Below are 16093 nucleotides of genomic sequence, written 5' to 3'. Positions count from 1 at the left end.
ACATGAAGAATCTGTGAGCTTTATATGTGATATAAAATCTATCAGTTCAGTGGTCCTCTTTACTGTAACTGTTTCCTCAGAAAGGATTCAGTTTGGGCTCCCCCCGTTTCATCCCCAGCAATCTGCCTCGTAACCAGTTTCATGTACACTTAGAGCACTGGGGAGCAAAACCCACAGTCCTTGAAAAGTGTTGCTTTTGTCCTTGAGAAGTGGCTTATCTCCTTCTCCACTCGTCTCTGGTTTATGTATGACCTGATTTTCCCATCTGGGCGAGTTTGTAAATTGGTCAAAAGTTGTGGCTTCCCCTGCAAAGAACCCCTTCTTCCCCAGGAGAGCCCGGCCCTGCCCACACCTGGCTGGGTGAGAGCTGCTCCTTTAATGCTGCAGAACTCGTTTGTGTTTTGCACGTTCAGCAGTTCCTTTGAGCAGCCCTGAGGAGCAGAGGCAGGGGCAGCACAGAGTTCTCTCAGCCAGCAGCAGTGAGGAGCAAGCTCGTAGCATCCTGCTCTGAGAAAAGCCGTGGCTTTGCTCTGGGCCCTTTTGTGTGAGTGTGCTGTTTACCCCAGAGCACTGCTGGGGCACTGCAGTGTCACTGAGCTCTCTCTGGACCTGTGGCAGCAGGGAAGCACTGCAGATGAACACTGAGCAGGAACTCTGAATTCTTAAAGTCCTCACATCCCTGCAGCTCCTGTTCTGAGTGGCTGCAAGGAGAAATTAATGCAAAGTATCACACTTCCTCCCACACAGTCATGGAAGTGAGCCTTCAGCGATCGAAATGGTGACACAGCTGAAATTAAAGCTATAACAGCGTCTCTCTCCTACAAGCTCTCCACACTGTACAACAGAATCACAGTCACAGTCATGGGAATGGTTTTCCAATAGGACTATTCCTGTTGAATGCACTGCCTGGCTCTGTTTCTGTCAATCCTTATGTTTGTGAGAGCAGCAGGAGAAGCTCAGCACCTGAGGACCTTGCCCCAACACGCTGTTGCCCTCCAGCGCCCTGCAGAGGGATGACTGACATCACAGAGCTGGTCTCACTGGTACACACAGGCCCTGCTGGCTTCTGCTTCTGTGTCTTGTGACTGGAAGAAAATAATCTAAATTAACTCACATTTGCATTAAAGAAAAAGGGGGAGGGACTGGTGGTCCTTTTAAAGTCAGGTTTTATTTGTCTTCTGTGCTCTCTCACGTATGGCAGAATCCTGCTCTTCTTCTCTCCACACAAGTCTAAATGAATGGCACCACAGGAAAATAACCATTTACCTCTGGTGTACTGCTTTGGACAAGGGGCTGGACCGGACAGTCCAGGCTGTGGTCTTAATCCTCTCCTTCTTTTCCTGAGTTTAGAGTTTTTCCTATGGCTGGTAAGTCTTCTAAAAGGCAATGTCTTGACAAGGATCACTGATTGAGGACGTGCTACTTCTAAAGTTTCCTGGTAAGGTTTGCGTGTCATCTGTTTTCCTCGTTGCCGAAAACACGTAGGGATTAAAGGCTGTTACTGCCCCTTCATGCACTTCCTTTCCTATTCATATTGTAGAAGCAGATTTGGGAGCAGGAGTTTCTTTGGCCTTTTTTCCCCCCCCCCAAAAAAAGTCTCAGGCGCTGCAGCTTTTTTTGCCCTTTGCTCCTACCCTGCATCCCAGAGCAGCAGAGTGAGGAGGTGCTGGGCTCTGCTGGCCAGTTCAAGGGATTCTTTCTGTTCTGTGTTTTCACATCTCCACAGAGAGTAACCACAGCCTGTGCTCAGACTCTCTGTGCATACGTAATTCCTGCATGTCCTGTCTGGCTCCTCTCCTGCTGGAAGAGGGAAGAAGTGCCCTGCTGCAGGATTACCTGCACACAGCCTGTGTCCAATTCAGAGCTCCCAAAAGCTGCATCCCACAGCTGAAATTCAAGGCACTGTGACCTGCAGCCTGGATTGGGGTGAAGGGGTCACAGCTCTCAGCACCTCTAACTCTGGCACTGTTTAGCCAGTGCCTGGTAGTGACAAATCTTCCAAAACAGGCAGGGGTTGGGAAGTGCACAGGGAGAGCTGCTGACTTCACTGAACAGCAAAGCCATTTTGGCACTACCAAACCCATCCAACGCTCCAGGAAAAGCCCCACACTGCCCTACCAGCACAGGTTGTCTCCTCCCTCCTGCACTCACAGCTTACAAACCTCAGTCCAGCCTCCGTGTGCCATCCTGTGTCCAAGGAAGAGTCCGTACATTGTACATTGAGGGTCAGTTACCCGTTGGTGAGGAAAACCTCCATCATTGGCCTCATTCAAGAGGGTCAAACTGGATCACTGTTGAGCACCATGACGAGGCACTTGGGCAGTGTGTGGCCCTCCCAGTCACCTCAGCCTCGGTAGGCCTTGAGCAGCTGTCCTGCGATCACCAGTCTCTGGATCTCACTGGTCCCCTCGTAGATCTCGGTGATCCGGGCGTCCCGGTAGTGCCGCTCCGCCGGCATCTCCGTCACGTAGCCCATCCCACCCAGGATCTGGATGGCCTGAAACACGGGCAGCAAGTTAGACAGGAAGCAGGGTCAAGGAATTTGTTGTCTACAGAACATAAGCACAGCCACTTTAACGGGAGCTGAGCCCACTGCAGGTGTGACTGGGAGGGGTGGCACCCAGGGGGGTGACTGCAGTCAGAGGAATAAACAGCAATACTGATGTCCCAGACAGAGAATTAATTGCTTCAGAGGTATCTGTTAGTGATCAGCTAAGATGCTTTTATTAAGGACAGGGGACACCAGAGACACACAGGGTCTGCTCCAGGTGAAGTAGTGCTGACTGGTGCCCCAGTGCTCTCCCACACTGCTGAACCTGCTCAAAACTGTCACTGCCCTGGACAGCAGCAGGCACAGATCACTTCAGTAATACAGCTACCACAAGCCAGTATAAATCCCTGCTCCTATCCTACTCCCCCACAACCCAGGAAGAAGGCTTCAGCTTCAGCCACAGGGGTTGAGCAGTTGGTTGGCAGGTTTGTTTAAAAAATGAGTGAGTAAATTCCATCCCACCTTCCCAAGGCATTTGCATTGTGTGACAACCAAAAGTCCCTTTCCACGAGGTGTATATCAGAGGTGTCAGTGGAAGCAGTTACCTGATGAGCAATGGCCGTTGCAGCTTCTGATGCAGCCAGTTTGGCCATCGCCGCTTCCTTTGGGGAAGGAAAACATCACTGAAAATGCAGATGTGGCAGAAAGGAACCCCTCACCTGCTTGAACGCTCACAGCCCAGCTGTGCAGAGAGACAGGCCTGACGCCGGTGCCAGCTGGGAGCAGCCACCCCTCTCTCCTCGGCTCCAGCCAGCACTGAGTGCAGTGACCAGCTCGGAGCGCGGCTCCCTGGCCCTGAGCCTGTGCCTGCTGTCACTGCTGGGCAAATGCAGGGCTGGCAATACCTTAGTGAAGGGTTTCCCGTTGTCCTTCAGCATAGCAGCTCTCCAGGTCAGCAGGCGCGCGCCCTCCAAGGCCACAGCCATGTCTGCCAGCTTGAACTGCAACGACAAACGCTGCCTTTGGCCCAGGGCCTCTGCTGCACAAGGACACACAGCTGAATTCTCCCACCCCTGGGGCCACTGGGAAAGGAGCCTCCATCCAACCAACCAGTTTTAACAGTGTTCGGAAATGGAAATTATTACCCTGTTTATCCCAGGCAGTGCAAAGTGCACTGAGTGCCTGACACCACGCCTCAGAGCACACATGGACTTTCCACCAGCCCCAGCACTGTGAGGAGCTGCCCCGTGTGCCCAGCTCGTACCTGCACTGCCTGGAGCTTTGTGATGGGTGACCCAAAGGCCATTCTCTTCTCAGCATAATCCACAGCACAGTCCAGAGCTGCCTGTGCTATTCCAAGAGCCTGTGAGGCAATTCCAATCCTTCCTCCATCCAGAGTTTGCTGAGAAAGACACAAAATACATAAGTTAAGTCAAGTCATACTTTATCAAAAATAGTAGATTCACATTTCTGTTGCTGGGAAGCTGCTGTAGTCTCAGAACCCTCTGGTCAGACACCTTCTTGATTCAGAATATTCCCAGTTATGTAGGAATAGCTATAACAAGGACGGGGCACTGTGGAGAGAAGGGAAGCAGAAAGCAGAGGTGTTGGTTCTTATTAGCTGGGAGGAAAAAAAGCCCAGTGCAGAATAAGGGAAACAGCACAAGAAGCATCTGCTGTGGATGGAGCTGGAAAGAACCCTTCAGCCACACCCCTGGCTCACTGTGCAGCTCAGTTTACTTTAACTGAAAAATACTGGAAATCTGGTAAATTTTCCTCCTTTGCCCTCATCATTAGGACACACACAGAGGCATTTTTTAAACTAAGTGAATCCAGTCAATAACCTGACTTAGCTCAAACACCTGCCCATTAGGCTTTTAACTGGTGCCCTGACTCACTGTGCACAGGAACAAACTGCAGCACAGGGAGAAAAATCTTCCTCTTCTCAGTCCAGGGCTGAGGGTCTTCAGAAGTGATTGGTGACTGGCAGGTTCTTTTAGTTTAAGACATAAAGGAATGGTCTGTGCTTGGCCATTTCAAAACACAACAAAGGGTGTTTTGCCCCCCCAGAGAGAGAGCAGTGACCACTTCCAAGGGGCAGTGCCTCACTGCAGGGAACACGCTGTTCCCAGCTGCCTGGCTCCTCAGAAGTCACACACATGCCATAACTCAGCTGTCATCCACCTTGAGACACTATCCACAGGCTGCCCTGGGCCTCCAGGACAGCTTCCCTCTGCCACACTATTTAGGTAAAATACCACATTTTTTCTTTATCTGTGGGTACAAATTGGAGGAATAGAGGGCTGGGAAAGGAGAACACTCAGAATACACCACTCCTGCTGACAGAACCTCAGTGGCATAAGCATTGCTTTAGCTGAGAACTGCCACGATAAAAGTGCTGCCAAGGCTCTGTGGTAAATTAACCATTCATCAAACTCTGGGAATGATCTCTCCCACAGTGGCAAGAGGGGTCAACAGCTTAACATGACAGAGCACCTTATGGGAACAATCCTCAGGGAAGTGATCGTGACTCTGGAAATGATTCACAAAAGGGTAAAACCTGGAAGCTACAGCTGTGTCCTGATCCCTCTCTTACCATGGCGATTTTGAAACCCATTCCCGGCTGCCCCAGGAGGTTGGCCTTGGGTATCCTACAGTCCTCAAATATCAGGTTGGCAGTGGAAGAGGCTCGGATTCCCAGCTTGTCTTCTTTCTTCCCCAGGGACAGCCCAGGTGTTGGCATGGGAACCAGGAAAGCACTAATGCCCTGCAACAAGAGCCAAACTCCTAAGAATGGTGCCACCTTCCCACTAACCTGGCTGTCCACAGGTTTCCTCCATTTTTCATACAGGCCACACGTCCAGGTAACCAGGGCAAGGGAGGGGAGAGCCGAGACAGAACAAAGCCAGTGCACATCACCCCCTCCTCTGCTCAATGCCCGCAGAGCCCTCAAAACAGAGTATCCAGACCTCAGCGAAGTGCTTCTCCCACACAGCTCCTTCCCTCCCGCCCGTTTCCCGACTGATGCAAAGGAACACACCTTGTGCTTCAGGGATTTGTCCGTCGTGGCAAACACCACGGAGGCCGAGGCGTCCCAGGCGTTGGTGATCCAGGCCTTGGTGCCGTTCAGAACCCACTCGTCCCCGTCCAGCCGCGCCACCGTGGAGGCTGCGCCCGCGTCGCTGCCGTTCCCTGGGCAAGGCACCGCCAAACCAGCCTCAGGCCCCCTGTGCCAGCCTGGGGGACAAACCCACCCCCTGCCCACACCCCCCTCAGCTCACGGCACCTCCTTAACTGTGGCAGTGTCACCACTGTCCCTCCCACAGGACCCAGACAGGGAGCGGAAAGGCCAATGTGTCCAAGATGTGTCCAGAGCTCTGCTCACTGAGGGGATGAGCATTTTCAGCAGGGACCATGGGATGGCACTTCACGTCTTGGGCACTGGGACTTCACTTAGACAGAACTGCTGATAACCACCTTTCTACAAACTGTTACAATTTCACAGACCTAAAGTCCACCCTAAACCTGACCACAGAAAGAAGCAACAGAGATGGTAACAGTCACATCACCTGGTTCACTGAGGGCAAAACATCCAATTTTCTCTCCACTGGTGAAGGGAGTAATCCACTTGTGCTTCTGCTCTTCAGAGCCAAACTTGAGTATTGGCCCTAAATACAGGGACTTCAATAATTGAGTGTTGTTAGTGCCTCCTGAAGGACAACCAATCCAGTAACTCCCTCGTGCTCTCCAACACACCAGAACCCCCCACAGCAACAGATGCCCCCTCCCCCGCTCTCCATCAGTAACCCCAGTGCCAGCCAGGCTGCACCCCTGTCCCTCCCACTCACGTTGTTGACGCTGACGATGACGCCCGTGGAGGCGCAGCCCCTGCTGATCTCCTCCACGGCAATGGAATAGGCCAGGTAGTCCAGGCCTGCTCCTTTGTACTTCTCTGGCACATCCATAGCCAGCAGCCCTAATCCACCCATCTTCTTCACCTGCATACAGGAACGGACAGGTCAGGTCCTCTGCACCACCAGTGTCCCACAAAACACAGACACATGGACACAAGGACAGGTCATGGGAGGGCTGCACTCAGAGAAAAGATGCCACAACTCCTGGTGAAATGGAAATCAGACTGTACAGACTGGTAAGTGTCCCCAGGGCCTGGTGAATTCAGCAGGAGCTGTACTTGGTCACTGTTATTTAGGCTCTTGCTTGTGTATAGAGGTCTCTTCAGTACCAGGAAGGGGGGGGCCTTGTAAAGGTTAAATCAGGAGACAGAACCTCACCAGCACTTCCTCAGCCTCCCACCAAAGTTTCTCCCCTGGCATGTCTCCTGTCAGTAGGAAGATTTCAATGGGACACCAAACTGATAAAAATCATCAGAACTTTACCTTTGAGTCTGCTGAGCTTCAGCCTAGGACTGCACAAGGGAAGAATTTTATAGAATGAATGACCCACAGAACACTTTGAAAGGTGATTTTTTTCATTTCCATTAAAGCCAGATTTTGCTTTCCATAGAATTTAATTGTTGGTTACATTCTACACTGTTCCACCCCAAATTCCTCAGCTGGACCCCTGGCTTTGCAACCACAAACTCTTCATGGTCTCACTAAAAGTCTCTTGTTAATGTTTTGCAACATACAAGAGAAAAAACAAGCTTTCCTTTGTTTTTATATTTAAGATGTCAAGCTTCTGGCGTTGCAAAAATAAGGTGTTACCAGTCCTTGTATGCTTTAAGAGGAACTAGGGGGAATTTTTAAACAAATAATTTCCCTCCTCTAAGGGCACCCAGAACACCAGTCCTTCACATCCAATGCAGAGGACGAACAGGACAGAAACCCCTTCTATGTTGCTTTATAAACACTCTTTACATTTTCAGTTTTCCCCTCCACATTCAAGTGAAAAGACTCAAAATAAAATGTAAAATTATCAGATGAGAACAGTAAGGAAAAGAGTTGTTTTCTTCCTTTGAGTAAGTGTGACTTTCCTGGCTACCTTCCTTACTCCTTAATAGAAAGACGAGTGTGTGACAAAACTCACATGCCTCCAACTGTGTTTGCTTGGAGCATCCTGGCTAACACAACAGGGTCTATTTTTCTGAAGCTTCGTATTTCAACACACACAGAGTACACTGCTGTGTCTCTCCACAAGAGAAATCACAGGTTTGGCTGGAATCTCACTTTGTTCACAGCCCCAGAGGATGACCAACATGCATCTCTTATCTCCTAATCACTTCTTTCCACCATATGAAATGCACTCAGGTCATCTCTGCCTACTCACTATAACCCATTTTTATGGTAATGTGCAGCCTTTAAAAGTATTTAATTGATTTCATAACTCAGTCGTATTATAGCCCATAGCCATGTAGGTAAGAGAACTGAAAATTCACAGTACTAAAACCAGATACAGAAACAAGATGATGGGCTCAGAACGTCCTGTGGGCTTTGAGACCTCCACACTCACAGAACTCTCCCACAAGTTGGTCTGAACTTCAGTTTTCCGCTAAGGTGGAGCAGGATGCACGTTCTGCCTCAGCCCGGACGGTCCTGTCCCAGAGCAGCGGCCGGGGGGGCTCCGGCCGAGCCATCCCCGCTCCTTGTGCCCACCTGCTCGGCCGGGAAGCGGTGCTCCTTGTCCAGCTGCGCTGCCAGCGGCATCAGCTCCTTTTCGGCGAAGTCCCGCACGGTCTCCCGCAGCATCTGGTGCGTCTCGGGCAGCTCCGCGCTCTGGTACACGGTGTGCAGGCGGCGGCACCGCAGGGACAGCGCTGCAGCGGGGACGGGGCTCAGCGCGGTGCCGCTGGGGCACAGGTGGCAGAAGGAGAAGGGACTGTCCCTGAAGGACCCACGGGCCCCCCTCCCCGGGACCGCAGCCGGGGTTCCCCTCAAGGGCGGCGCCGCCCCCGCGGCTGAGGGGACCCGCCTCAGGCAGGGCCTGAAGGGCACCGGGGCGCCGCCTCCCGCGCAGGCCGCGGCCCTTTCCCGCCCCTCTCGCGTACCCCGCACTCCCCCGCCCCGAGCAGCCGCGGCGGAGCGATGTCAGTGCCGCTCCCGCACCCTCACCCCGGGGGGCCGCGCCGCGGGCCAGCAGAGCCGCCATCGCCGCCGCCATCGCCGCCTCACGGAGCGCGCCCTCCGCGCGTGCGCCGCGGCAGCGCCCCCTGGCGGCGCAGAGCCCGCCCCGCCCCTCGGCCCCGCCCTCACGGCGGCCCGCACAGCGAGGAGGGTCCTGTCCTTTATTCTGTTCCCCTGGCTGGTGACAAAATCGGGGTTGTACAAACAGCCCGGCACCCGCGGGGACCCGCGTCCGGAGGGGACAGCACGGAGGAGTCCACGCGCCAGCAGCCCCAAGGCCACACTGTGAGAGATATAAATAAGAGTCCTGTGACAGCGCTGAGATCCGGGCAGGGCAGGGGGTGCTGGTGATCGTTTTCCCGGTGCTGCAGAGGAAGAGGTGCTGCCTTCCCTTGGCCTTGTCCTCAGCACAGAGCTACAGGGCAGTCCGAGGGTCTCACCGACAGCCAGGCAGGCTCTGGCAGCACGAAGGAGCTCCATGGGACAGGACAGAGGGCAGAACGCGGGGAAACAGCTGAAGAGGTGATGAAACACAGAACTGAGAAGAAGATTTGCTACATTTGGACCTTACTGCTTCACCACCACCTTCCTCATCCATTTCTGTCTCCTGAACATGTTACATTCTTCCTGAATGATACAATAAGTGGAATAAACATCCCCAACACCAAAGAGGAGCCTGCTGCTCCTCTGCAGCAAGAGACATTGAAAATCCTCAGGAAAACACACAAAGGAAGACACTTCCTACCAGAAACAGAGGACAAGGACAGCAGTATCCAGTCCATACAGTAAGAGATGACCTTCCTTCACAAGGTGCAATATGTATTCCACACTCAGGTCATGAAAATAGCTCTCCAGAAATTTGCTGGCATGGATCCAAAGCACTTGCCTCAAAGATGTGAAAAAGAGGTCCTTGTATTAATAGGACAAATACTGGAAAAACTTAGCATGAGTTTGTGGGTTTGGTCCCTTTTTTTGTTAGAGCAGAACTCAGTATGATCCCAACTTGTTTTTCTTTCCAATTTAACACACAACCTGAGAGAAGCTGTCTGCACAGGTACCTTTTCCCTTGCTCAAACTCCAACTGACTCAGAGCATTGTCCCTGCCTGCAGCACCTGGCTAGGGCTGACCATCCACCTGACAAGGATGTGATCCCATTGGAATTTCTTCCTAACTCACTGGCATAATACCTTTGACCCATTATTAAAGCATCAGAGCACACACTCCGGAAGGAAACTGGTCTGTTTAACCGTATTTACCAAAGACATCATCCCTGCCACAAAGAAAAGAGGCTTTATAAAAAGTATCTAATAGAAAAGGAATCCTAGGGAAGCGACTAAAGTAGGGACAGGAGTTTGGAAATCCCTGACTTTTTGGATTACAATCAACTTTTTCAGTGCTGGGTTGCCCTGTTGTAGGGACTCTTTTTTTTCCCTGCAGCATGCACTTTGGGCAAAGACCACCTGATTTGGCAAAGCAGACAAATTCAGCTACAAACCACGGGGTGCTACTGCCGCCTGTGAGTCTCCCGATTTTCCTCCAGTTTTCCTTTTCCTTATTGCTGAATGGCTGATACATTCACCAGCGCAAAAGCCACCGCGCCGGTGCTGTTTCCTGGTCTCTGCTGGTGGCAAAGGACAGCAGGAGTTACTCCCTTTTCCTGCCGGCAGCGCGCTCCTGCCGCCAGCAGCCGCCAGATGGGGCGCGCTCCCCGGGCGCGCTCCCGCCGGCCACCGGCCCCTTCTGCCTTTGAAGAACCTTTACACACTGACACAGAAAACAGACGGGCGTCACCACACTTCCTAAGAGGTTGCTTCGTACAGGAAGTGTGATAAAAGTAATATTCGAAGGCACCTGGATCTATACTACTTACAAAATTCAGCTCAACATGCTAAAGTTTCCCAGGGAATAACTAGCAGGCTCTTCAGACACTGCTTCTGAGCACTTCAGGGAGAAAAAACGCACTTCCAGGCAGTTCTGCCTTATTGCATGTAACTCGCAGCAAAGCAAACGCTTCCCACCTCACTGGCACCACGGGAGGCCTGCTGAAGACACTCACTGCAAGAGGCATCTCGAGTTCCACCCTCCCAGCAGCTTTAACTAATCCTGAAATAGCCATACAAGATTGCCTAAGTGCCTGTGGAGATGCTGGAGGGGATCCATGGTAGCAGAATGGTTCTTCATCTTTCAACAACACAGACCTTGCCCCTCCGCATTCCCGAGACATTTGTTGTGGTTGCTCGTGATTAATGCCCCACCCAGCACAGGTCATTTGCTGTGGTTAATCATAATTAAGTATCTTCCCAAGAGCTGGAGATTCTTTCATGGCTGCCACCCCACACACTTTCCCTGCTTACCCTGGTGCCAGCTGATGCTCCGTGCCAAAGATACTTCCATTAATCTGGAGGTAAAGGCAGTGGTTTCCTATTGCTGTCTACGCATTAATAAGCTCTGGTTTGTGATGCCCCACTCAATCCTGCTAAAACAAACTACACTGAATCTTACTTAACAGGTAACCAACTGTATCCACCAAGGAGATAGGTTTCATCTGTCTCAAGAACAAATGGAACTAATATTAGAAAATGTCTCTAGTCAGACACAGCCTAACTCCCATGTTAGAGAGACACAGCTATCAGCCCACTGTGGAGACAGGAAAAGTGCCAGTCTCAAGAGCCAGCAAAACTGGCAGAAGGTTTTGATAGATGAGACTTTGCGTGGTCAGGAGCTGGGCCCCAGCTCCTGGCAACACACAGGTCTCCTCTTCCCACTGCATGGTGCTATCTCCCATCACCAGATCCCAAACACAGCTGGGAAACGCTCCCTCTGGTCTGGCGGCTCGGCAGAACAGCTTCCTAAACTGTAAATAAGCAGCTGAGTAGGCAAAGCAGTGATGGGAATCCCAGCAATTAAAAAGAGAATCATGTATGTTCTCACTTTCCAAGGATCCCACTCTGTAACACTGAGTGAACTGACCCAGGAAGCTTTTAGTTACTAAATACCTCCACTGAAACAAAGCAGATGAGCTGGTGCTCCTCACAGCACCTCTGACAGATCAATTGGGTTTAGAAGTATAGACTGAAGCCTAGGAAACTCTGCTTCCTACACATTTTTCAAGTGATTTTCCACTTTCTCCCTTTTTCCTCCAAGCCCCACTCCCCTACACCCCAGCCAGGCTGACAGTGTGCTGTCCATCTAAAAAGCAACACATTCTGTAGCACTAGCCAGAATTCCTGCACAAAGGGAAGCAGGAGAAATGGTAAATATAGTGAGATTAACTTCAGCTCTAAGACTGACCACTGAACTCTCACATGCAACAATTTGCTCACAAGACCTCAAAGAGAAATGCTATCAGAGTGATAAAACCTTTTTCCCCTATCTCATATCTCTAGTGAAATCTCTTGCAAAACACAGATTAAACTGTTCTCAGGGGCAGCTCAGGCCCCCAGAGGCAGATGGAAGATTCCTGCAATGTTTAGAAGCTGAATTAGTCCCTTAGTTTATCTTTCTCACTGCAGAACACCGGGATGCACCCTAAAAAGCAATGTCAGCCATGCTACAAACTAAACCACTGTGCACTAAAAAGAGGATCTATCCAACTAGAGAAGAGATCTGTTCTTCAGTCATCACTGGCTACTTGAAGGGGTAAGATTTTTCTGGCTAAGAAAAAGCTTAATACAAACAATCTGACCTCTTCAGAGAGGACAGTCACCCAAGAGGTGAAGCATCAGAAGCACTAAAAGTGCAACCTAACTATAAAGACTAAGAGCGAGAATTGTGCCTCTGATCCACGACCTAACCAGGGTATCAGAAGGTAGCCAGGAACAGAGAAGGAGAGGCAGGATACATTTGAGTGTCGGATAGAGAAGAGTTGCAGGGAGATTTCCTTCAGGAGCCTTCGCCTTTGCTTCGTGTCCTCAGCCTCATGCACGTAGAAAAGGTTTGGCAAGAAGCCTTGTTGCACGAGACAGCAACTCCAGTCCGCTCCTGCACATCTGGAATGGTTAATGGCATCACAGCATCCAGCAGCCAGAATGGTTACTGTCCTCCATTGTAAGCATAGTCGGCCTTGTTGTGCATTATCAACTTGTTGTCCACAAAGTAAAAGCTGTCCGAGCGTGTCTCGTACGGGTTTTCAACCATCAGACGGACTGTAAAGAGAAAGCTCCATTACATTCAACAGCCTGCCACAGTCAGGATAAAAAGGGCTCTGCCACTCCACTGCATTTACCAGGCTGATGCTCTGCCCTACCCAAGGGAGAGAAGCCAACTGCTGCTGAGCACACTTCAAAGGCTCCGGCCTGCCCTTTCTTCCTATTCACAAGACAAGTGCTGTTAAAAGCAAACAAAGGGGGATCAAGCAATTTTACTCAAAAGGACCTTGGAAACCATCAGAGCTGTGACTGCAGCAGAGCAGTGATCACGTCTGTGAGCAGAAGGAGCACTCCCCACACGTACACAGGCAGGGTACAAACCCTGTGTCTCCTCCTGCAGCCAGGCGGCCGCAGCAGGGCCCATGTGCTCCTGCTCTATCCACCCCCTGAGGTCAAACATACCCCACACAATGTGTATTTGCAGAGATCTCAGTAGGCTCAAACACACACCCCTCAGTTCTGTTCCAAAGCAGGAGGCTCAAGCCCTAACAAGCAGATGGGTGGCTACCAAAAGAACTCTTTCTCAGGGGTTTGTTTTCTTCTGGGCTACACTACGAGGCATCAGGCGTGTCAGCCCTGTGACTGATCAGTTCTCGCAGCCTGTGACTTAGCACAGGTTGTCTCAGGCTTTCATTTTCAAAGGAGGAGGCTTTGCAGCACAAATCTGTAATTCAGACAAGATTACACACTGCCTAAACCAGGAACCTGTATCTGTTTGTTCCTGTCGCCTCCATCCCAGTCACAACTTCTTTCACAAGTAGAGAGAGGGAGAAAATGAGCAGATGCACACAAACAAAACACCACTCTGCGTGGCAAAGGAGGTACTTACTGAGGTCTTCTGAGAGCTGAGGGAATTCATAAATGTGTTCACATGTGTTCCTGCTACTGGGGATGCAGAAGCCAAAATCAAAGTCAAAGTTCTTCAGCAAACGATCTCGGAAGTAATGCCTCTCAATCATTCGGAAGTTTGACACTGGCTTCTCTCCCACTGTGAATTCCACTCTGCACGCAGAAAGCAGGAAAAAACAGTGAGGATGATATACCTCTCTTCCTACTGGGAAGAACAGAGCCTTGGAACCCAGGCTACACAAGTGTGCAACAGATCATTCCAGAAAGAGAGCCATTGATATTTGTAGTGTAAGATGGGCTCTCTCTGTTCTTTGACACAGTTTTGTTATAACCTGTCAAGTGACACTGTGAACACCCGACTCTCCCTTCATTCCATGAACCCATACTCACGTTGCACCAACGGTCCGAAGCCGGAGGAACGCTGGGGTGAACTGGTACCGAACAAAGCGACCTGCACTCGCGTCCAGTTCACTGCTGTCCTCCTCATCCTCCTCCTCGTGCTCTGGAAAACACCAGCTCGGAGTTACTCTGCTGACACTGTGTCCATGTCAGGTGATAACGGCCAGCAGGTGTATCAGCACAGGCTGGTCTACCGCTTAGGCACCAAATGTAAACACACTTAATAACTGGTCTGATTCTTATACTGGCCCTAAGTAAAAAAACTAAAAGCTTTGCAGTGACAGTTGGTATTTGGTGGCTTCAGAGCTGATCTCACAGGATATACCCCATCACATGAAAGCACATGAAACCAACTCTCTACCATAACAAGCCAAAAAAGGAAAGATTTGCAGCTGATAGGACTCCCCCATCTCATGGTAATCACTTCACAGTTTTACAAGTTTCTCAGCAGAGATAAACTCAGTGCTATGCTTAAAGGCAAGGAATTTAGTCACCAGGAGATATCAAAGGACCTTTCTGCTTGGCTTGCAGGGGTCCTGCATCGCAACTTCTCAGCTCTCTGTGTCTCTACTGTCCCTGCACGTACCTGAAGCAGACGGCTTTGCAATTTCAAACAACACTGTTCCAGTTTCAAGGTCCCGGATCTTAAACCTGGTGAAGTCAATGTTGTAAATGTTGTCCTCAGGTTTGCATAAATAATCTAGAAGAGAGAGAAAACATATAGTAATATTTCAAAATACCCCCTATCACTTACCAAATGAATTTCCTTTTTTTTTTGCTACCCCCAGCCCGTTAAGGGGATCATTGTTTCGCAGAAGCTTCACGAAAGCAAGACAAAGTTAAGGACAGAAGAAACAAAGGCACGGTAGGTGCCAGGTAGCGGAGCGAGAAAGGGAAAGGATCGGGAGAGAAAAGCAAAGATCAGCATCCCAGCAGAAAACAAAGACAAAACAAAACAAAACAAAACAACAACAAAAAAAATCCCCAAACCCCCAAACTTTCTGGAAGTTGTAAGGAAGCTGCCGGCGGGCGCACCTCGCGCCACTGCGGCCACCGCCACCCGACCGCTCCCTGCCCGCCGCTTCCCGAGGGCCCCGCCGCTCCCGCCCGGGGCCCGTCCCGCAGAGCCCCCGCAGAGCCCGCACCAGGCCCAGCCCGCACTCACTCTCCGTCACCCGGCACAGCCCCAGGACGTGCTCGGGCCGGACGGTCTCCAGCGCCAGCAACTCGGACTCGGTCCAGGGCGGCCGCGGCGCAGCGTCGGCCGATCCGCGGCGGCCCCGCAGGCGGCTCAGCGGCCCCGCGGATCCCGGCGGCGGCTTCTTGTCCGGCCCCGCCGCCGCCGCCGCCGCCCGCGCCCTGGAGCCGCTCATGGCCGCCGCCAAGATGGCCGCCGCCCGCCTCGGTAGCTATGGGAGCGCGGGCGGGGCGGGGCACAGCGGCCGTTGCCCGGCAACGCCGCGCCCGAAGCTCAGCAGGGCCCGGCGCGGCCGCGCCCGGATGGGTGACCCGAGAGCCGCGGCACCGGCACGGGCCCGAGGGGAAGGGGAGTTACCTGAGGGGAAAAACACAAGAAACAAACAAAACCAGCCCCCCTCCAGCTGCCCCGCTGCCCGCGGCCAGCCCCCGCCCCGCCCCTGCCTGGGGAGCCGGGCATCACCGCTCGCTGGCATCACCCCAGTGATGAAAGCACGGCCGGTGCTCACAGAGAGCGCGTGTCCCCCGAGAGCCCCGCTGGGGGTATGGGACGGTCTGCTTAGGGCACTTTTCGGGGGGCCGGCACGGTGTCAGGACGGGGATGCCATGGAGTGACACCCCCTGCTGCCCGTCCCTGGGGAGTGGGGCAGGGACAGGCTCTCCTGGGTCAGGAGACTCCCGGCTGTGCCACTGCACGCACCGGAGGGGACAGCGGCAGACCCCGGACGAGTGTCCTGAGCCTGGGGGGAGGGACTGGGGAGGTCCCACTTGGAGTGACTCACAGGAGCATCACACGGAGCAAAGGATGCATTTCCTCCCAAAGAGGGGCAGCCCACCAGCTCCCAGCAGGCACACAAGAGCTGCTAAGAGTCATCTCCAGCCCTTCGGGGAACTGGGGCAAGAGCAAGAAACATCTGCATCCTCTTTT

General features: G+C 52.1%; 1 protein-coding gene across 2 annotated transcripts; it reads right to left on the bottom strand.

Annotated features, from left to right (window-relative positions):
- Window positions 1–1149: 1149 nt before the first annotated feature.
- On the bottom strand, window positions 1150–15350 carry ACADS (acyl-CoA dehydrogenase short chain). 2 transcript variants are annotated; one of them, XM_050318700.1, is made up of 13 exons: window positions 15134–15350; window positions 14555–14668; window positions 13960–14071; window positions 13550–13722; window positions 8104–8264; window positions 6340–6489; window positions 6061–6172; window positions 5532–5683; window positions 5088–5258; window positions 3756–3893; window positions 3397–3492; window positions 3097–3153; window positions 1150–2497 (listed from the first exon to the last, which is right to left on the bottom strand). In XM_050318700.1, the coding sequence occupies exons 1-13, from the start codon at window positions 15339–15341 to the stop codon at window positions 2345–2347; spliced, it is 1797 nt and encodes a 598-aa protein (XP_050174657.1). In that variant the 5' UTR covers window positions 15342–15350; the 3' UTR covers window positions 1150–2344. The 2 variants fall into 2 exon arrangements, with proteins under 2 accessions (XP_050174657.1, XP_050174656.1); XM_050318699.1 differs by lacking the exons at window positions 13550–13722; window positions 13960–14071; window positions 14555–14668; window positions 15134–15350 and adding an exon at window positions 8560–8626.
- Window positions 15351–16093: the final 743 nt, after the last annotated feature.

This window comes from Myiozetetes cayanensis, unplaced genomic scaffold (genome assembly GCF_022539395.1).
Source record: "Myiozetetes cayanensis isolate MyiCay16 unplaced genomic scaffold, myiCay2020 scf21, whole genome shotgun sequence".
NCBI lineage: Eukaryota > Metazoa > Chordata > Aves > Passeriformes > Tyrannidae > Myiozetetes > Myiozetetes cayanensis.
Note: the sequence above shows the minus strand (reverse complement) of the source record. Positions and strands in the feature narration are given on the sequence as shown.